An 18,700-nucleotide genomic window follows, 5' to 3' on the forward strand; every position below is an offset into this window, starting at 1 on the left:
CATTTATGTGTGGTCTTATTAAGCGGCGAGAGAGGGATGGCAGCCACAGCCTCTCCTCTCTTCTCAAGCCTGCTGCTCCAAGTCAACCATGACGATAGCTACACAGCAGGGTCCTCGCTGCACCGTGAGGTAAACACCCAGAGTCGGAGCAGTGTGTGTATGTGTGTGTGTGTGAGAGAGAGAGAGAGAGAGAGAGAGAGAGTGTGTGTGTGTGTGTGTATGCCAGAGTCCATCGCCTCTTCAATAGCTCATCTGTATGAGTGCTCTGGTGTGGCAGGCAGGCTGGTGAGGGGCACATGGCGTAGGGCTCTGATTGGAGGGGAGGTCCTGGTGAAGAGGCCAGTCTCGCTCTAGCAGAGCAATCACACACACACTCACTGAGCCTCAACCCTCTACGCCTCACTGGCACTTGTCTGTCCATCTCCACACACACGTAACTGACTAGGCTCCACACACACACACAGACACACACACACCACTGTCCTTTTTTGTTTGTTTTTCTCTCGCTGGGACCCATCCTCCTTTCCTTCCTCTTTCCACACATCTTGCCCATCTTTCACTTTCTTTCTTTCCCTCTCTCGCTGCCGTAGAGATTTGTAAAGGCCCATTACCCTGAAAGAGCTCTGCAGGAAGAGGGAGCTGGGATACAGTTACCAGACATTGGGCTTCTACTGTGGTAAATATGCATTAGTCCACTGTCCAGGTCTATTTATGGACCAACTTGTATAGCTTATTCTCCCTACCTTTTGATTTATTTATATTTTTTCTCACCTTATCTCTTTCCTTTATCACTTTGTCTTTCTGTCAGTGCTTCAAAGAAACCACCTTCTAAAGTATTGTGATTATCAGACAATTCTGTTTGAGGGCTATGTGGCTGGCTATCTTTCCTAGACTTGCTTTCATGTAATGGAAGCGCAAAATAACGTTTATAATTTTGAAGTGGTGTAGCTGCGTTCATACCCACTAGGGATTCTTCCTCCTTGAGGGACTGCAGCTGAGAACAGGTGTTCGTTCTGTCATAAGCTTCTGCACTGATACATTTCAACCACTTCCTCCTTTCCCCGGGGATGTGGGTTAGCGACAGAGGTGTTACGGGATAAAAACGTTACCTTTCTCACACGTGGCTCCAACGTAGATGGGCAGACACATACACATTGAGGAAAACCCCCAGAATCAGAGCAGTGAGTGAGTGAGTGAGTGAGTGAGTGAGTGAGTGAGTGAGTGAGTGAGTGAGTGAGTGAGTGAGTGAGTGAGTGAGTGAGTGAGTGAGTGAGATCACATGTGAAGGGAGAAGCCAGGGTCCATAGCCTCTTCAATATCTCATCTGTATGAGTGCTGTGGCTGTGGCAGGGGTACGTGGCATAGGGCTCGGAATGGAGGGGCTATGGACCCTCTCTCTGGGCCCCATTCCTCTTTCCACACACCTTGTCCATCTCTAGCTTTCCTACTTGCCCTCTCTCCTTTCCCACTCTCACTCTGTATTTCTCTCAGTGCTTTAAATAGACCTCTGTCTAGTATTGTGATTGTCAGACAATTCTGTTTGAGGGCAATGTGACTGCTTTCATGTAATGGAAGCGCAAAAATAACGTTTATAATTTTGAAGTGGTGTAGCTGCGTTCATACCCACTAGGGATTCTTCCTCCTTGAGGGACTGCAGCTGAGAACAGGTGTTGTTCTGTCATAAGCTTCTGCACTGATACATTTCAACCACTTCCTCCTTTCCCCGGGGATGTGGGTTAGCGACAGAGGTGTTACGTGATGAAAACGTTACCTTTCTCACACGTGGCTCCACCGTAGCTGGGCAGACACAGGCACACGAAGGAGTTGATCTCATCGATGCAGGTGCCTCCGTTCTGACACGGGTTGGACTGGCAGTCGTCGATGTCTGTCAGGTAAAAAGGAGACACAAGGGACGTGCTCATTAGGCACCAAACTAAAGACAACAGACTGAAACAGGGAGCGACCACCTTGGCTTATCTAATAAGAAATGCTCATTTTCTTTTTCAAAACTTTTGAAAGCGTTGCATGACCTAATGTATACGACCAAGGGGACACAAGGAGACAAGGACACACGAGGAGACAGGATCAGTTACAACACCGGAGTCACAGGACATGGCACAAATTGCCTGCCACTATCACTTACCCATCCGACCAGAGAAGCAACAGAGATCTAACTTTTCGGAGAGATCTGAGCTGTTTAGAGTAGTTGTAATTAAAAGCATTGACTCAGCAGTCCATCAATAAGTAGGCGGAGAAGCAGTGGAGCGCTTGATGCTAATTGTGATGCGCATGCAGGATGTGCTTCACACTGTGCTGTCAAACCTGGACAGGTTCTAGGCTCCACAGGCAGGGAGAGGATCCTGGGAGGAGGCAGTTTGATGTTGGATTTGTTTGATATTTAGATATTTACACCCACGCAATCATGCTAGAATGAATATGTATAGATTTGTAGTGACACATACAGTACTGTATTTATGTAAAATTGCTGCAAGTGCCTATGATACAGATGAACAAACTCAAAGTTTAACAGGAAAGCATGCGCACTTACGCATACACACGCACACGCACGCACACACACACACACACACTTTGCGGAGGCGTTTTGAGGTCATGGCTCTCCTCTCTATGTAGAGACAGAATTATATTTCTCTCACTTCTGATCTGAGGCCTGGGGGCAAAATCATTAAATCCACAGCTGGTGTCCCAGCATCCTTTGCCCTCAGAACATCTGAGTGTATCTTGGGGGCCCGGGCGAGGGGGAAGGAGACAAGTATGTGGTAAAACAGCGATCACGTTTTTTATGGTTCTCGGAGTCTGTAAGAATCCTCATTGATATATAATGGCGCCAGAGGGGATGGCTCCCGTTTTACGGGCTCCTAACCAACCGTGCTATTTTGTTTGTTTTTTCACATTGTCTGTGACTCATGTTGTACATAATGTTGCTGCTACTTTCTCTTATGACCGAAAAGAGCTTCTGGACATAAGGACAGCGATTACTCACCTCGAACTGGACAAAGATATTTTCTTTAACTTCTTATGGCTGCAGGGGCAGTATTGAGTAGCTTGGATGAAAGGTGCCCAGAGGTGCCCAGAGTAAACGGCCTGCTCCTCAGTCTCAGTTGCTAATATATGCATATTGTTATTATATTATTGGATAGAAACACTCTGAAGTTTCTAAAACTGTTTGAATGATGTCTGTGAGTATAACAGAACTCATATGGCAGGCAAAAACCTGAGAAGAAATCCAAACAGGAAGTGAGAAATCTGAGGTTGGTCGATTTTCAACCAAGGCCCTATTGAATTCACAGTGGGATATGAATGAATGAGGCTTCTACTGTGTTGTGGGACTGAATAAGAGCTGAATGAGTCAGGTTACTGGCAGAGAGCCATTTCCTGGTCATGAGCATTCCACATGATATTGCCCTGCGTTCCGTTGCTCCTCTAGACACAAAGGATTTCTCCGGTTGGTAATTTATTGAAGATTTATGATAAAAACATCCTAATGATTGATTCTATACTTAGTTTGAAATGTTTCTTCGACCTGTAATATAACTTTTTGAAGTTTTTGTCCGAAGTAATGCACGAGCGTTTGGATATGTGCACCTAACGCGCTAACAAAAGTAACTACTTGGACATAAATAACGGACATTATCGAACAAATCAAGCATCTTTTGTGGAACTGTGATTCCTGGGAGTGAATTCGGATGAAGATCATCAAAGGTAAGGGAATATTTATAATGTGATTTCTGGTTTCTGTTGACTCCAACATGGCGGCTAATTTGATTATTTTTCTGAGCGCCGTCTCAGATTATTGCATGGTTTGCTTTTCGATAAAGTTTTTTTAAAATCTGACACAGCGGTTGCATTAAGGAGAGGTATATCTATAATTCCATGTGTATAACTTGTATTATCATCTACATTTATGATGAGTATATCTGTTGAATCGATGTGGCTATGCAAAATCACTGGATGTTTTTGGAACTAGTGAACGTAACGTGCCAATGTAAACTCAGATGTTTTGATATAAATATGAACTTTATCAAACAAAACATGCATGTATTGTGTAACATGAAGTCCTATGAGTGTCATCTGACGAAGATCATCAAAGGTTAGTGATTCGTTTTTATCTCTATTTGTGCTTTTTGTGACTCCTCTCTTTGGCAGGAAAAATGGCAAAATGGCAAAGTTTTTCTTTGGCTTGGTAATGACCTAACATAATTGTTTGTGGTGATTTCACTGTAAAGCCTATTTGAAATCGGACACGGTGGTGGGATTAAAAACAAGATTATCTTTAAAACGTTATAAGATACATGTATGTTTAAGGAATTTTAGTCATGAGATTCCTGTTGTTTTGAATTTGGCTGTTGTCATATCATCCCGTTAACGGGATTGCAGAAGAAGAAGTTCTTAATGAGTCTGAAGCGAAGGATATACTGCTTTGTCATGACAAGGCCCAAATCCCCGTCATCAGCGTGAAGAAAAGACATAGGAAAAGGGGGAGGAGTGCGGGGTGCCTTGTAAGAATTTGCCGACAAGTAGGGAAAGCATCACTTCCCTCCGTATTATTGGCCAATGTGCAATCATTGGAAAAAAATGGGACAATCTACGATGAAGACTATCCGACCAACGAAACATTAATAGCTGTAATATCTTATGTTTCACTGAGACGTGGCTGAACGACGACACGGATAACACAGAGCTGGCTGGCTTCTCCGTGCATCGACAGGACAGAGCAGCTACGTCTGGTAAGATGAGGGGCTGGGCTGGGTGTCTATTTGGCAATAACTGCTGGTGCGCGATGTCTAATATTAAAGAGGTCTCAAGATATTGCTCGCCTGAGGTAGAATACCTCATGACAAGCTGTAGACCACACTATCAACCAAGAGAGTTCTCATCTATATTATTCGTAACTGTCTATTTACCACCACAAACCGATGCTGGCACTAAGTACGCACTTACGCACAGTATAAGGCCATAAGCAAACAAGAAAATGCTCATCCAGAAGTGGCGCTCCTAGTGGCCGGGGACTTTAATGCAGGCAAACTTAAAATCTGTTTTACCTAATTTATACCAGCATGTCACATGTGTAACCAGAGGAAAAAAAACTCTAGACCACCTTTACTCCACACACAGAGATGCATACAAAGCTCTCCCTCTCCTTCCATTTGGAAAATCTGACCATAATTCTATCCTACTGATTCCTGCTTACAAGCTTTGTCTATATGTTCCGGGATTCATCCAATGGCATTGAGGAGTATAGCACCTCAGTCACCGGCTTCATCAATAAGTGCATTGACGACGTCATCCCCAATGTGACCGTACGTACATACCCAAACCAGAAGCCATGAATTACAGGCAACATCTGCCCCGAGCTAAAGGCTAGAGCTGCTGCTTTCAAGGAGTGGGACACTAATCAGGACACTTAAAAGAAATTCTGCTCTGCCCTCAGATGAACCACCAAACAGGCAAAGCGTCAATACAGGACTAAGATTGAATCCTACTACACCAGCTCTGATGCTCGTCAGATGTAGCAGGGCTTGAAAAATATTAAGGACTACAACGGGAAACCCAGCCGCGAGAGTTGTCCAATGACGGGAGCCTACCAGACGAGTTAAATGCCTTTTATGCTCGCTTCAAGGCAAGCAACACTGAAGCATGCATGAGTGCACCAGCTGTTCCGGACGACTGTGTGATCACGCAAAGCCCCTGGGCCAGACGGATTACTAGGACGTGTACTAAAAGCATGCGCGGACCAACTGGCAAGTGTCTTCACTGACATATTCATCCTCTCCCTGACCGAGTCTGTAATACCTACATGTTTCAAACAGACCACCATAGTCCCCGTGCCCAAGAAAGTGAAGGTAAAATGCCTAAATGATTACCGCCCCGTAGCACTCACTTCGGTAGCCATGAAGTGCTTTGAAAGGCTGGTCATGGCTCACATCAACACCATCATGCCGGAAACCCTAGACCCAGTCCAATTTGCATACCTTCCCAACAGATCCACAGATGACACAATCTCAATCGCACTCCACACTGCCCTATCCCACCTGGACAAGAGGAATACCTATATAGGAATGCTCTTCATCGACTACAGCGCAGCCTTCAATATCATAGTGCCCTTCAAGCTCATCTAAGCTCAGGGACCTGAGTCTGAACCCCTCTCTGTGCAACTGGACCCTGAACTTCCTGACCAGCTGACCAAAGGTGGTGAAGGTAGTCAACAACACCTCCGCCATACTGATTCTCAACACATAGGGATGCATGCTCAGCGCCCTCCTTTACTCTCTGTTCACCCATGAACATCTCCAACTCAATCATCAAGTTTGCTAACGACACAACAGTGGTAGGTCTGATTACCAACAGCAACAAGACAGCCGACAGAGAGGAGGAGTGTCTTGGTGGAGCTGTGCCAGGAAAGTAAACACCCCCTCAACATCAACAAAATGATGTAGCTGATCGTAGACTACAGGAGACGGCAGATAGAGCACGCCCCCGTCTACATCGAAGGAGCTGCAGTGGAGAGGATCAGAAGCTCCAGAAGTTCCTCGGTGCGCACATCACTGAGGTCCTGAAATGGTCCCTTCACACCGACAGCGTGGTGAAGGTGCAACAGCTCAATCACCGCCTGCTACGGCAATTGCACGTCTGCTACCTCAGAGCTGGAGCGGTCAGCCCAACGCATCGGGGGCACACTACCTGCCCTCCAGGACATCTACAGGAAGGCCAAGAAGATTATCATGGAGTTCAGCCACCCGAGCCAATGCCTGTTCATCCAGCTACCATCTGTTAAACAGTCACCACTAGATCGCCTTCGCCTAGTAGTCTGCCCAGTACCCTACTCTGCCTCTCAGTCACTGTCAATAACCGGCTACCACCGGGTACTCTACCCTGCAACTTAGGGACTGCCCTATGTACACTGTACAAAAATATAAACACAAAATGTAAAGATTGTCAAGATAATCCATCCATTTTACAAGTGTGGAATATCAAGAAGCTGATTAAACAGCATGATCATTACACAGGTGCACCTTGTGCTGGGGACAATAAAAGGTCACTCTAAAATTTACAGTTTTGTCACAACACAATGCCACAAATGTTTCAAGTTTTGAGGGATTATGCAATTGACATGCTGACTGTAGGAATGTCCACCAGAGCTGTTGCCAGAGAACTGAATGTTAATTTCTCTACCATAAGAAACCCATTGTCGTGCCAACGTCGTTTCAGATCATTTGGCAGTACGTCCAACTGGCCTCACAACCGCTGACCAGGTTTATGGCGTTGTGTGGGTGAGCGGTTTACCGATGTTAATGTTGTGAACAGTTTGCCCCATGGTGGAGGTGGGTTATGGTATGGGCAGGCATAATCTACGGACAATGAACACAATTGCATTTTATTGATGGCAATTTGAATGTACAGAGATACCGTGACGATATCATGAGGCCCATTGTCATGCCATTCATCCACCTCCATCACCTCATGTTTCAGCATGATAATGCACTTCCTCATGTTGCAAGGATCTGTACACAATACCTGGAAGCTGAAAATGTTCCAGTTCCCCCATGGCCTGCATACTCACTAGACATGTGTCGTGTCTTTGGCTATGCCGGATTAAGTGATATGACATGATATTCTATAAAATAATTTCTCTGTAATTAATATTACATGATTAAGCTAATCAGGTAGATAATTAACTAGAAAGTCGAGGCACCACGAAATAATTTTTATAGAGCTGTTATCTTCCGAATAAACTCTTAAAGACCTAGTAATCTTTTACATCCATAGCAGTCAATATTTAATCGTCACCTTGTTAAGTCTCATCTGAAAGTGGTAAATTCTTGGTTATCTTCACGAACCCCGGCTAACAAGTTGAATCAGCAATACAAAATTGGGTTTAATTATTTATTTACTAAATACCTAACTACTATACCCAGAATGAATCATATACACAGAATGAATCATACATTGATGGACCTATTATGTCACAAAGAAAACGTCCCTGGTGGACGGAACAGATACGACAGCTGGTTACACAAAGAGAGGGGGTTGGGTTTGAGTGAAAGAGCTGGAAGACTGAGTAACAAAGGGAGACGCTATGCTATCGTAAATACAGAATCCTATGCATTCTAAATAACCACCCGTTTGAAAAATGAGAATGCAATAAATATTTACTCTGAGCTGCGCTTCGGTAGATTGATCGTTGATGGAAGGCCGGTTTGTCCTTTATGGATCTCTGGTCCTCTGAAGAATGTCTAGTGGTGAACTGGAGCGTGGTAGAATGGATACTCTGTCCGTCCACTCCTAGCCCACGTTTAGAGACTGCTGCTAACTCAATGGCTAGGAGGTATCACTTCTGGAGTGAATAAGAGTTCAAAGTTCATACCAAGTTGCCATACTTTAAGCTCATGCTATATTCTGGCTGGTAGTCAAAATTCATCTTTCCGGGGTGTAGGTCGTCACCTTCACATTGAAATTCGATGCTAATTTTGTTAGGTTCTCTAAGGTTGGCTTAGTTCTGTAGGTGGTCTTTGTCCTTTCAAGTCCACACATCCTTGGAACAGCTTATTATCTGAGCCCTTTTAACGTAGGACTGTTGCCCTAAAGTCCTCGGAACAGACGTCGGGTAGGAAAACAAATCCAGACTCCTTGCGGATAAGAAGTGCTAGTGGGCAGGGCGTTTGGCCGGAGCGACGTGGATGGCCTCTACTTGTCTTCCAGACCTAGACTACTCTTACAGCCTTTATTCATTCAGCTGACTATGCAGAATAATCAGTGGAGGCTCCTCAGTGAATTTCATTTTTCATGAAAAAGTTATCCTTTTCAGTTAAAAATATACTAAATATATTCATATGTCACCAAATCATTTATAACAACACACTATTTTGCAATGAAGGTCTACAGTAGCCTCAACAGCACTCTGTAGGGTAGCATCATGGTGTAGCCGGAGGACAGCTAGCTTCTGTCCTCCTCTGGGTATATTGACTTCAATACAAAACCTAGGAGGCTCATGGTTCTCACCCACTTCCATAGACTGACACAGTAATTATGACAACTTCTGGAGGACGTCCTCCAACCTATCAGAACTCTTGCAAAATTAACTGACATGTTGTCCACCCAAACAAAGGATCAGAGAATTAATTTAGTACTGAAAGCATAAGATACAGCTAGCTAGCACTGCAGTGCATAAAATGTGGTGAGTAGTTGACTAAAAGAAAGAGAAAGACAATAGTTGAAACGTTTTAGACAAATTAATTATTCCAAAATTAAGGTGAAGCAAGAGAGAGAGCTATATTTCGCAGTATATATTTTTTTCACTTTCACTTTCTTAGCTAGCATCGAATACAGCTAGTTGGTTTAGCCTACTCAAACATCTGGTTTAAACATAGTTTGCTATGGCTATCCAACACTGGAACTCTTTCAAGTCAAGGCCTGCCACTGTAACTGCTAAACTGCTTGCTGCTGACTACTCTGCACTGCATGATTGTAGTGGGTTTACTAATGCTTTAGTTCTAGTAGATATGTTGACTATGACATGACAATGATGTTGGCTGTGTGTAGCGGTTAGTGATCATGATATGGCTTAGAATGTTTTTTTCGCCTTGTCACAGACAGCTGATGTGTTGTGCACTGAAGTCCACAAGTGAAGGGAAAAAGTGAGAGGAGGAGAGCGCGTAGATAGATGCGAGAACAAATTATATATACAACAAGCTGTTTGTATTATTATGTGGCTGCTATGAAAGTGAACTGTGTGTGTGATTAGAGGTGTATTTATTGCGCCGATTCTGTTGAAAAACCTGTCGATGTTACATTGAGCTGGGTGAATGGAATATAAATGACAGTCATCCAATATGCTGTAATAGAAATAAGGCCATGCTCATGAAAAAAAATATTATCATCCCTCATCTTAAATGGCACCGACCACCACTGAGCAGAATGTACCGTGATAGCACAATCCTTCATAGTAGACTTGGCTTGGCCCAGCTCAATCTGACGCCCATGCAGTACAGCATTTGACTCTTAACTATAACAAACCAGAAATATAAACATACTGCTGGGCCTGGCCTCTGGAGTGTCTCCCCTCCATCTCTTCCAGCTCCAGACACAGCAGACATAACAAGGGAGAGCAGAGAGCAGCCAGAGAGCCCATTCAGTGGCCACTCAGTGTCCACCCAGCCCAGCTGGCTAACTGGGCATAGACTATAGTCGGGGCAGGTGGTGGACGGTGAAGGGGGGCTGCTGCCCAGCCTTCTCTGGCTTCCTCCCAAGGACAACACAGGCAGTCCTGGATGCCTAGAAGCTATGCTCTGTTCCCAAGGACCCCAAGAGCACCCGGTTGGAGGATTGTGAAGTTCGTTCATCAGCTGGCAGAGAAGAGAGGGAGAGAGGGAGAGAGCGAGCGAGAGAAGCCACACAAACTGGGCCGGTGTTCCATTGACAAATGTACAGTCTCAGCCCAGATGAGATGGGTGTGAAATTGCCAGAGCGAGAGAGAGGAGAGAGAGCAGACTTGGCAAGTCCACGAGGGGCACCATTGAGGGTTATCATGTCAGTAGTTATCATTAACCAATATAGTGTTAATACTATCAACAATATACAGTAATTGAACAAAAATCTAAACGCAAACATGCAACAATTTCGAATTTCAAAGAGTTACAGTTCATCAAAGGAAATCAGTCAATTTAAATGAACTCATTAAGCCCTAATCCGTGGATTTCACATGACTGGACAGGGGCACCATTGGTGAGCCTGAAGGCAGCCAACTCACTGGGGAGGCAGGACCAGCCAATCAGAATGAGTTTTCCCCCACAAAAGGGCTTTATTACAGACAGAAATACTCGTTCTTTCTCCGATCCCAGCCTGGGATGTATTGTGAACTCAGTAAGTTAGTCTCGAATGCAAACAGTGCGTTCCTGCAGGACCTCTGGGAGGATTCTTCGGTTTGGGTAGGATAAGTCTTTGTTGATCGGTGTTTGGTTTCCAAGGAGATGCGATCATTCGTCCAACGGGCATGGCTGCAGCTCTTCATCATCGTCTGTTTGCAAGTCCTGAAATGTATAGGAATACTCACTGGGGGAAGGGCTCTGATGGCTGGACAGGGCGTCACAGAAGCACTCCGTTGGTTCTATAAATTCAACACATTTTAGGTCCAGTGTGATAAATCTGAGATTTCCTCATAATTGTCCACTGTATGTTTCTTCTGCACAAAATACAGTTTAACAGTCCCTACGATGAAAACGCAGCCTGTAGGTACCAAACACACCTTGGGTGATTTACACACTAGGTTACAACAAAATACCCATTGTACACCTCTTAATGACATAGGAAAGGAGAAGGTGTTCACGCCCTGACCTTAGAGATCCTTATTTATTCTCTATGTTTGGTTAGGTCAGGGTGTGACTCGGGTGGGAGAATCTATGTTTTCTATTTCTTTGTTGTTTTTGCCTAGTGTAGTTCCCAATCAGAGGCAGCTGTCTATCATGGTCTCTGAATGGGGATCATATATATGTTGCCATTTCCCGTTTGGGTTTTGTGGGGTGTTGTTTTCCGTTTAGTGTCTGTGCCTGACGGAACTTTTTGTTTTTGTATAAATAATTTTTGTTCTAGTGATTCTTGACAATAAAGATCATGAACACTTTCCACGCTGCGCTTTGGTCCACTCTTCCTTACGACGACGAGCGTTACGGAAGAATAATGTCCTGAGTTTTCAGTTTGATACATTGCCCAGAAAACGCTGTCCTTTGTGCTGTTTTAGAAAGAGCAAAAAGAGCTTCCGACTCTTCCTCTCTTACGATACAACTCGCAGTACTCAAAAACCTGACTGGTAAATGAACTCGTAACACATGCAGATCACAAGACAGCCTGCTGATTGCCCGAAGGCGCCTGTTTTCTGTCTCCTAGCCCCCATCATGGCCACTCTGAGTTGTAAAAGGCAAAAGGAAGAGGAGTTTATTTGTCTTGTGATTGGCTTGTAAAAGACGGATGTGCCATCACCAACAGAGCTGTAAATCTTGGCCTGACATGTGGGACTTATGATATCTGTTCTCCATCAACCCCCTCGTGGGCTTTCGTTACAACAAGGATTTTAACCCCACTTCACCACGGCAAGATTTATGCTTTCAATTCGAGCCGGGGAATTTGTAAACGCGGAGCCAAATAAAAAGTAAACAGCTCCCTCTTTTATAAATGAGATCTTAGACTCAATCAACATCTTCACGCCAATGATTCCCAGCAGGTTTCTCCACTGGGCTCAGAGTCAGAGTCCACAGAGTAGAATCTAAGATAGGAGGCGAAGAAAGGATCAATATCATGACCAAGGACTTTCTCTCAGTCAGAGACCGGCATTAAACATGTTCCTTGGTTATATTTGAACTTCTATCATCTCTATCTCATCCACACACTCTCTCTCCCTACTCTACAATTGTGCTGCTGTCTGGGTTCAAGTCTTAATGATGAAAAATGTAAAGTCATGTGACAAAGGCAGACAGACGCCATTTGCCATGCAGGGATAGAGAAGTTCATTGAGGATGTTTTGCGCAGCGACCATACACACACACACACACATCCTCCCTCACCAACCCCTACCCTTTGCAGCAATGGCAGTCACAGAAACCCCATTCCTCCAAAGAGTAGGAATAAAACCCCCCACCACAACACACGTCTCAGACGCAGCGCACCGCAACCGCCGTGCAGAGACCTTGTCATCACTTCATTATTGTCCGAGGTCTGGGGAGAGTAGAGAGGCCATATTTCACATACAGTAACTCTCTCTCTCTCTCTCTCTCATCCACCATTTCTCTCTCTCTCTCCCTCCCTCTCATCCACCATTTCTCTCTCTCTCTCCCTCCCTCTCATCCACCATTTCTCTCTCTCTCCCTCCCTTTCATCCACCATTTCTCTCTCTCTCTCTCCCTCCCTCTCATCCACCATTTCTCTCTCTCTCTCTCCCTCCCTTTCATCCACCATTTCTCTCTCTCTCTCTCCCTCCCTCTCATCCACCATTTCTCTCTCTCTCGCTCCCTCCCTCTCATCCACCATTTCTCTCTCTCTCTCTCCCGCCCTTTCATCCACCATTTCTCTCTCTCTCCCTCCCTCTCATCCACCATTTCTCTCTCTCTCCCTCCCTCTCATCCACCATTTCTCTCTCTCTCTCCCTCCCTCTCATCCACCATTTCTCTCTCTCTCCCTCCCTCTCATCCACCATTTCTCTCTCTCTCTCCCTCCCTCTCATCCACCATTTTCTCTCTCTCCCTCCCTCTCATCCACCATTTCTCTCTCTCCCTCCCTCTCATCCACCATTTCTCTCTCTCTCCCTCCCTCTCATCCACCATTTCTCTCTCTCTCTCCCTCCCTCTCATCCACCATTTCTCTCTCTCTCCCTCCCTTTCATCCACCATTTCTCTCTCTCTCTCCCTCCCTTTCATCCACCATTTCTCTCTCTCTCTCCCTCCCTCTCATCCACCATTTCTCTCTCTCTCTCCCTCCCTTTCATCCACCATTTCTCACTCTCTCTCCCTCCCTCTCATCCACCATTTCTCTCTCTCTCCCTCCCTCCCTCTCATCCACCATTTATCTCTCTCTCCCTCCCTCTCATCCACCATTTCTCTCTCTCTCTCCCTCCCTCTCATCCACCATTTCTCTCTCTCTCTCCCTCCCTCTCATCCACCATTTCTCTCTCTCCCGCCCTTTCATCCACCATTTCTCTCTCTCTCTCCCTCCCTCTCATCCACAATTTCTCTCTCTCTCCCTCCCTCTCATCCACCATTCTCTCTCTCTCTCCCTCCCTTTCATCCACCATTCTCTCTCTCTCCCTCCCTTTTATCCACCATTTCTCTCTCTCTCTCCCTCCCTCTCATCCACCATTTCTCTCTCTCTCCCTCCCTCTCATCCACCATTTTCTCTCTCTCTCCCTCCCTCTCATCCACCATTTCTCTCTCTCTCCCTCCCTCCCTCCCTCTCATCCACCATTTCTCTCTCTCTCTCCCTCCCTCTCATCCACCATTTCTCTCTCTCTCTCCCTCCCTCTCATCCACCATTTCTCTCTCTCTCCCGCCCTTTCATCCACCATTTCTCTCTCTCCCTCCCTCTCATCCACAATTTCTCTCTCTCTCTCCCTCCCTCTCATCCACCATTTCTCTCTCTCTCTCCCTCCCTTTCATCCACCATTTCTCTCTCTCTCTCCCTCCCTTTCATCCACCATTTCTCTCTCTCTCCCTCCCTCCCTCTCATCCACCATTTATCTCTCTCTCCCTCCCTCTCATCCACCATTTCTCTCTCTCTCCCTCCCTCTCATCCACCATTTCTCTCTCTCTCTCCCTCCCTCTCATCCACCATTTCTCTCTCCCGCCCTTTCATCCACCATTTCTCTCTCTCTCTCCCTCCCTCTCATCCACAATTTCTCTCTCTCTCCCTCCCTCTCATCCACCATTTCTCTCTCTCTCTCCCTCCCTTTCATCCACCATTTCTCTCTCTCTCCCTCCCTTTTATCCACCATTTCTCTCTCTCTCTCCCTCCCTCTCATCCACCATTTCTCTCTCTCTCCCTCCCTCTCATCCACCATTTTTCTCTCTCTCTCCCTCCCTCTCATCCACCATTTCTCTCTCTCTCCCTCCCTCCCTCCCTCTCATCCACCATTTCTCTCTCTCTCTCCCTCCCTCTCATCCACCATTTCTCTCTCTCTCTCCCTCCCTCTCATCCACCATTTCTCTCTCTCTCCCGCCCTTTCATCCACCATTTCTCTCTCTCCCTCCCTCTCATCCACAATTTCTCTCTCTCTCTCCCTCTCATCCACCATTTCTCTCTCTCTCTCCCTCCCTTTCATCCACCATTTCTCTCTCTCTCTCCCTCCCTTTCATCCACCATTTCTCTCTCTCTCCCTCCCTCTCATCCACCATTTTTCTCTCTCTCTCTCTCTCTCTCTCTCTCTCTCACAGTGACTTCACTATCTATCTCAGTTGGCCATTCATAACACAGACACTCATACTATACTATACCAACGTTCTAGGAAAGCCATTATTGTCTCTACTATCCATCTAGGTAATCTAGAGGCAATCAACCCCCCCAGGAAATAACCCCTCATCCACAACAAAGAAACCATCACCCACCTCAGTTAACATTCACACTGATACGGCCACATGAATGAAAACTAAAACACTTTCACATTTAGCAAGTCAACATCTCTGGATTGCATTTGTTGACCTTGACACCTAATGATAACAATTTACTTGACAGCATCTTAAAAGGATCATTACAAAGCTGTTCTCAAGGATTGTTTCTGCCACTTAAAATTCTGTGAAGTGTATCGACTATGCGGCGGGCCGCGACGGGGCGATACTGGCAGCCCACTTAAAATGCCACAAGCCTGCAAACAGTACCCTGAGAGGATCCAAAATACAGCCGTCTGCCAACACAACCTCATGACAGTTTGAGAGTGCATTGAAATTCATTGGCGTCCGTCTCCTCCGACTATATTTTATTACTATTCAACATTTGAAGGATAAATTAGCTTCTTTCAGAGGAACATGCGTCGTCTTGTTGCTGTTGATTGTCTCTCCCGTAATTGCTTTGGAAAATGTGAATAGTCTCGCCTTTTCAACAATAATGCTTTATGGATTGCAGAGAGAAGTGGGATTGTCAGAGGGGAGGCGGGAAGGACAAAAAAGACATGGCGGAGGGGGAGAGAGGAAGGGAGAGAGGGGAGAGAGAGGGAGAGAGGAAGGGAGAGAGGAAGGGAGAGAGGGGAGAGAGAGGGAGCGAGAGAGGGAGAGAGGAAGGGAGGGAGGGGAGAGAGAGAGAGCGAGAGAGGGAGAGAGGAAGGGAGGGAGGGGAGAGAGAGAGAGGGAGCGAGAGAGAGGGAGCGAGAGAGGGAGAGGGCGGGAAACTAAATGCCGACACATTTCCCTGATCAAATGATGTTAAGAAAAGGGTCTAGTACATGGAGACGTGTTTAGGACAGGACTACATGGACACGTGTTTAGGACAGGAGTACAGGGAGACATGTTTAGGACAGGAATACAGGGAGACATGTTTAGGACAGGAATACAGGGAGACGTGTTTAGGGCAGGACTACATGGAGACATGTTTAAGACAGGAATACAGGGAGACATGTTTAGGACAGGAGTACAGGGAGACGTGTTTAGGACAGGAGTACAGGGAAACGTGTTAAGGACAGGAGTACAGGGAGACATGTTTAGGACAGGAGTACAGGGAGACATGTTTAGGACAGGAGTACAGGGAGACGTGTTTAGGACAGGAGTACATAGAGACGTGTTTAGGACAGGAGTACAGGGAGATGTGTTTAGGACAGGAGTACATGGAGACGTGTTTAGGACAGGATTACAGGGAGACGTGTTTAGGACAGGAGTACAGGGAGACGTGTTTAGGACAGGAGTACAGGGAGACATGTTTAGGACAGGAGTACAGGGAGACATGTTTAGGACAGGTGTACAGGGAGACGTGTTTTGGACAGTAGTTCAGGGAGACGTGTTTAGGACAGGAGGACAGGGAGACGTGTTTAGGACAGGAGTACAGGGAGACGTGTTTAGGACAGGAATACAGGGAGTGGGAGAGAGTAGACCAGGAGGTCTTGTATCAGATCTTGTCCAGGGTCAATTCCATTTCAAGAACTGAAAGAATCTGTATTAAATAAATAATAAATTAGGCTTTTCATTTCCTGAATTGGAACATTAGTACATTCCTTTACTCCATTGAATTGACCCCAACCCTGGTATTATCATCTAATCAAATTGTATTAGTTGCATGCGTGGTAAACAACAGGTGTAGACTAACAGTGAAATGCTTACTTACGGTACCTTCCCAACACACACACACTATATATCATACTGTATTCACAAGCTATAGTAGCGGGACAAAGAACCAGTCTGGATCAGAAATCAGCCCTAAAGTGGTCAGAGTTCTGGACCTCAGATGGTTGACTGCTATTAGGTCTCGCCAAACCATTGATACTTCCCTCCTCTCACACCTAAATGGATACTCTTCTGTTGAACAACTGCTTGTCCAAACCAAATGTCAGCTCAATAGCTGCTGGTGAGCTGTTGACAGCTCTAGTGTGTGTGTGTGTGTGTGTGTGTGTCCGTGTAAGTGTGTGAGTGTGTGTGTGTGTGTGTGTGTGTGAGTCTGTGCAAGTGTGAGTGTGCGTCCGTGTGTCCGTGCATGTGTGTGAGTGTGGGCCCTGGGCTGATGGATGTGTATGGGGGAGGGGAAGGGTGACTGGTGAGTAGATATAGAGAGGATCAGTGTGAACAGAGGAACTGGAAGTACTAGTATGTATGTACAGAATCACTGGGCTGTTGCCACAGGCTGTCTGACTTGTAATCTATAGAGAGATCAATGGACCATTGATAGGTGGAAGTGGATCCAGCCTATTGTATAAAAAATAATGTATACTAGCGAACATCAAAGGAAGCAACTCTGTTATTTAGTTTATACTGTAGATCCAAAAGCTTGTTCATGGGTGCAGGCATAGAAACAAACGTGTAGTAACACAATGATTCAAACTCCTATTGATTTTAACTGTTGTTACTCAAACCCAATCTCACCTAGCTCCCTGTTTTGATGTACCCCTATAACACAAGGCTACAACACATTTTAGCCAGGTACATTTCTATGTCAACGAATCCTTCAAATCTAACCCGCACCGGGGCATGCTTACTCAGGGCTTACTACCTTTATCAGGAATGAAGTGTCTGAGCTGCGAGTTGAGGACCAATATAATCCGATTCCATCCCTCCCTCTCAGAAAACTGCATCATCATCCGCTTCATTCGAGGAAGACAACTGATGAAATATTTGATTAATTAAATGTGTTGTTTGGTGCCAAAAAATTTTACAAATGTATTTGAAACGTCACTCACATTCAGGGCTGGATTAATGCTGGGCTTTACAGGGGAAGCCGTTGGTCCCAAGCCCACATGTGGCCCAAGAGCCAGAATGTTGTTGTTTTAATGCAACCACAGGAGCCCGCTCTCAACGTTCAAAATACACCCGAGAGCATCCTTTGGTCACAGAGGAAGGAATGGAAAGATAGTGGAAGCTGGCCAGCTTTAATAAACTCTGAGTAGATCTAGCTTGCTTCGTAGTATAACCCCATCTGTTTTCAATAAACACAGTTAAAATCCTGAGTATGATTCATGCATCAATTTAGTCAATGAATCAATAAGACAATTAAACAGCTGTTAATTTATCGCGGACTGCGGTGGTAAACTTTAAAGAATAACAACCATATGTTCAGAGTGCAATACTTCTAAAGAATATCTGTTGTATACGTTTTACCACTCGCACATACAGTTCGCTGCCAAAATAATGGAAACACCAACGTAGTGTCTTACTACGGTATTTGGCCACCAAGAGCTGCCAGAACAGCTTCAATGTACCTTGGCATAGAGTTGTGACCATAGACATATAATCCATAGAAGGGTTTTGGAACCTCTTACCCTGACAATTTGACGGTTAAACTCATGGGAACGCTACTGTAGCAATGGCTGCCAGTCCTTACTTGAATGGGGACTGCCGTCATGGATTGTATTTCTATGTTTGGTTGCGGCTTTAGTCTGCCCTTTTCAAATGTCTAAATACAATCGTGGTAAAAAAACATACAGTCTGGATAGCAAATGCCTACTGCTGAAAAGAGAAGTATGTAGAACCAATAGAAACAATGTTTTCAACATCTCCCAATTTGTAGCTAA

The 18,700-nt window shown here is 45.4% G+C and overlaps 1 protein-coding gene and 1 long non-coding RNA gene across 2 annotated transcripts in view; one reads left to right on the forward strand and one right to left on the reverse strand.

Moving 5' to 3' along the window:
• ncanb (neurocan b) overlaps positions 1-18,700 on the reverse strand; it is a 180,364-nt gene that overhangs the window by 32,149 nt on the left and 129,515 nt on the right. The window contains exon 11 of the mRNA XM_029632404.2: positions 1,772-1,885. Within this exon, the coding sequence (XP_029488264.1) occupies positions 1,772-1,885 (114 nt within the window). The remainder of the gene's footprint in view (positions 1-1,771; positions 1,886-18,700) is intronic.
• LOC135564321 (uncharacterized) overlaps positions 586-18,700 on the forward strand; it is a 44,855-nt gene continuing 26,740 nt past the window's right edge. The window contains exon 1 of the long non-coding RNA XR_010460921.1: positions 586-676. This is a non-coding gene — a long non-coding RNA (uncharacterized LOC135564321). The remainder of the gene's footprint in view (positions 677-18,700) is intronic.

The sequence above is a fragment of the Oncorhynchus nerka genome, linkage group LG24 (genome assembly GCF_034236695.1).
Source record: "Oncorhynchus nerka isolate Pitt River linkage group LG24, Oner_Uvic_2.0, whole genome shotgun sequence".
Classification (NCBI taxonomy): domain Eukaryota; kingdom Metazoa; phylum Chordata; class Actinopteri; order Salmoniformes; family Salmonidae; genus Oncorhynchus; species Oncorhynchus nerka.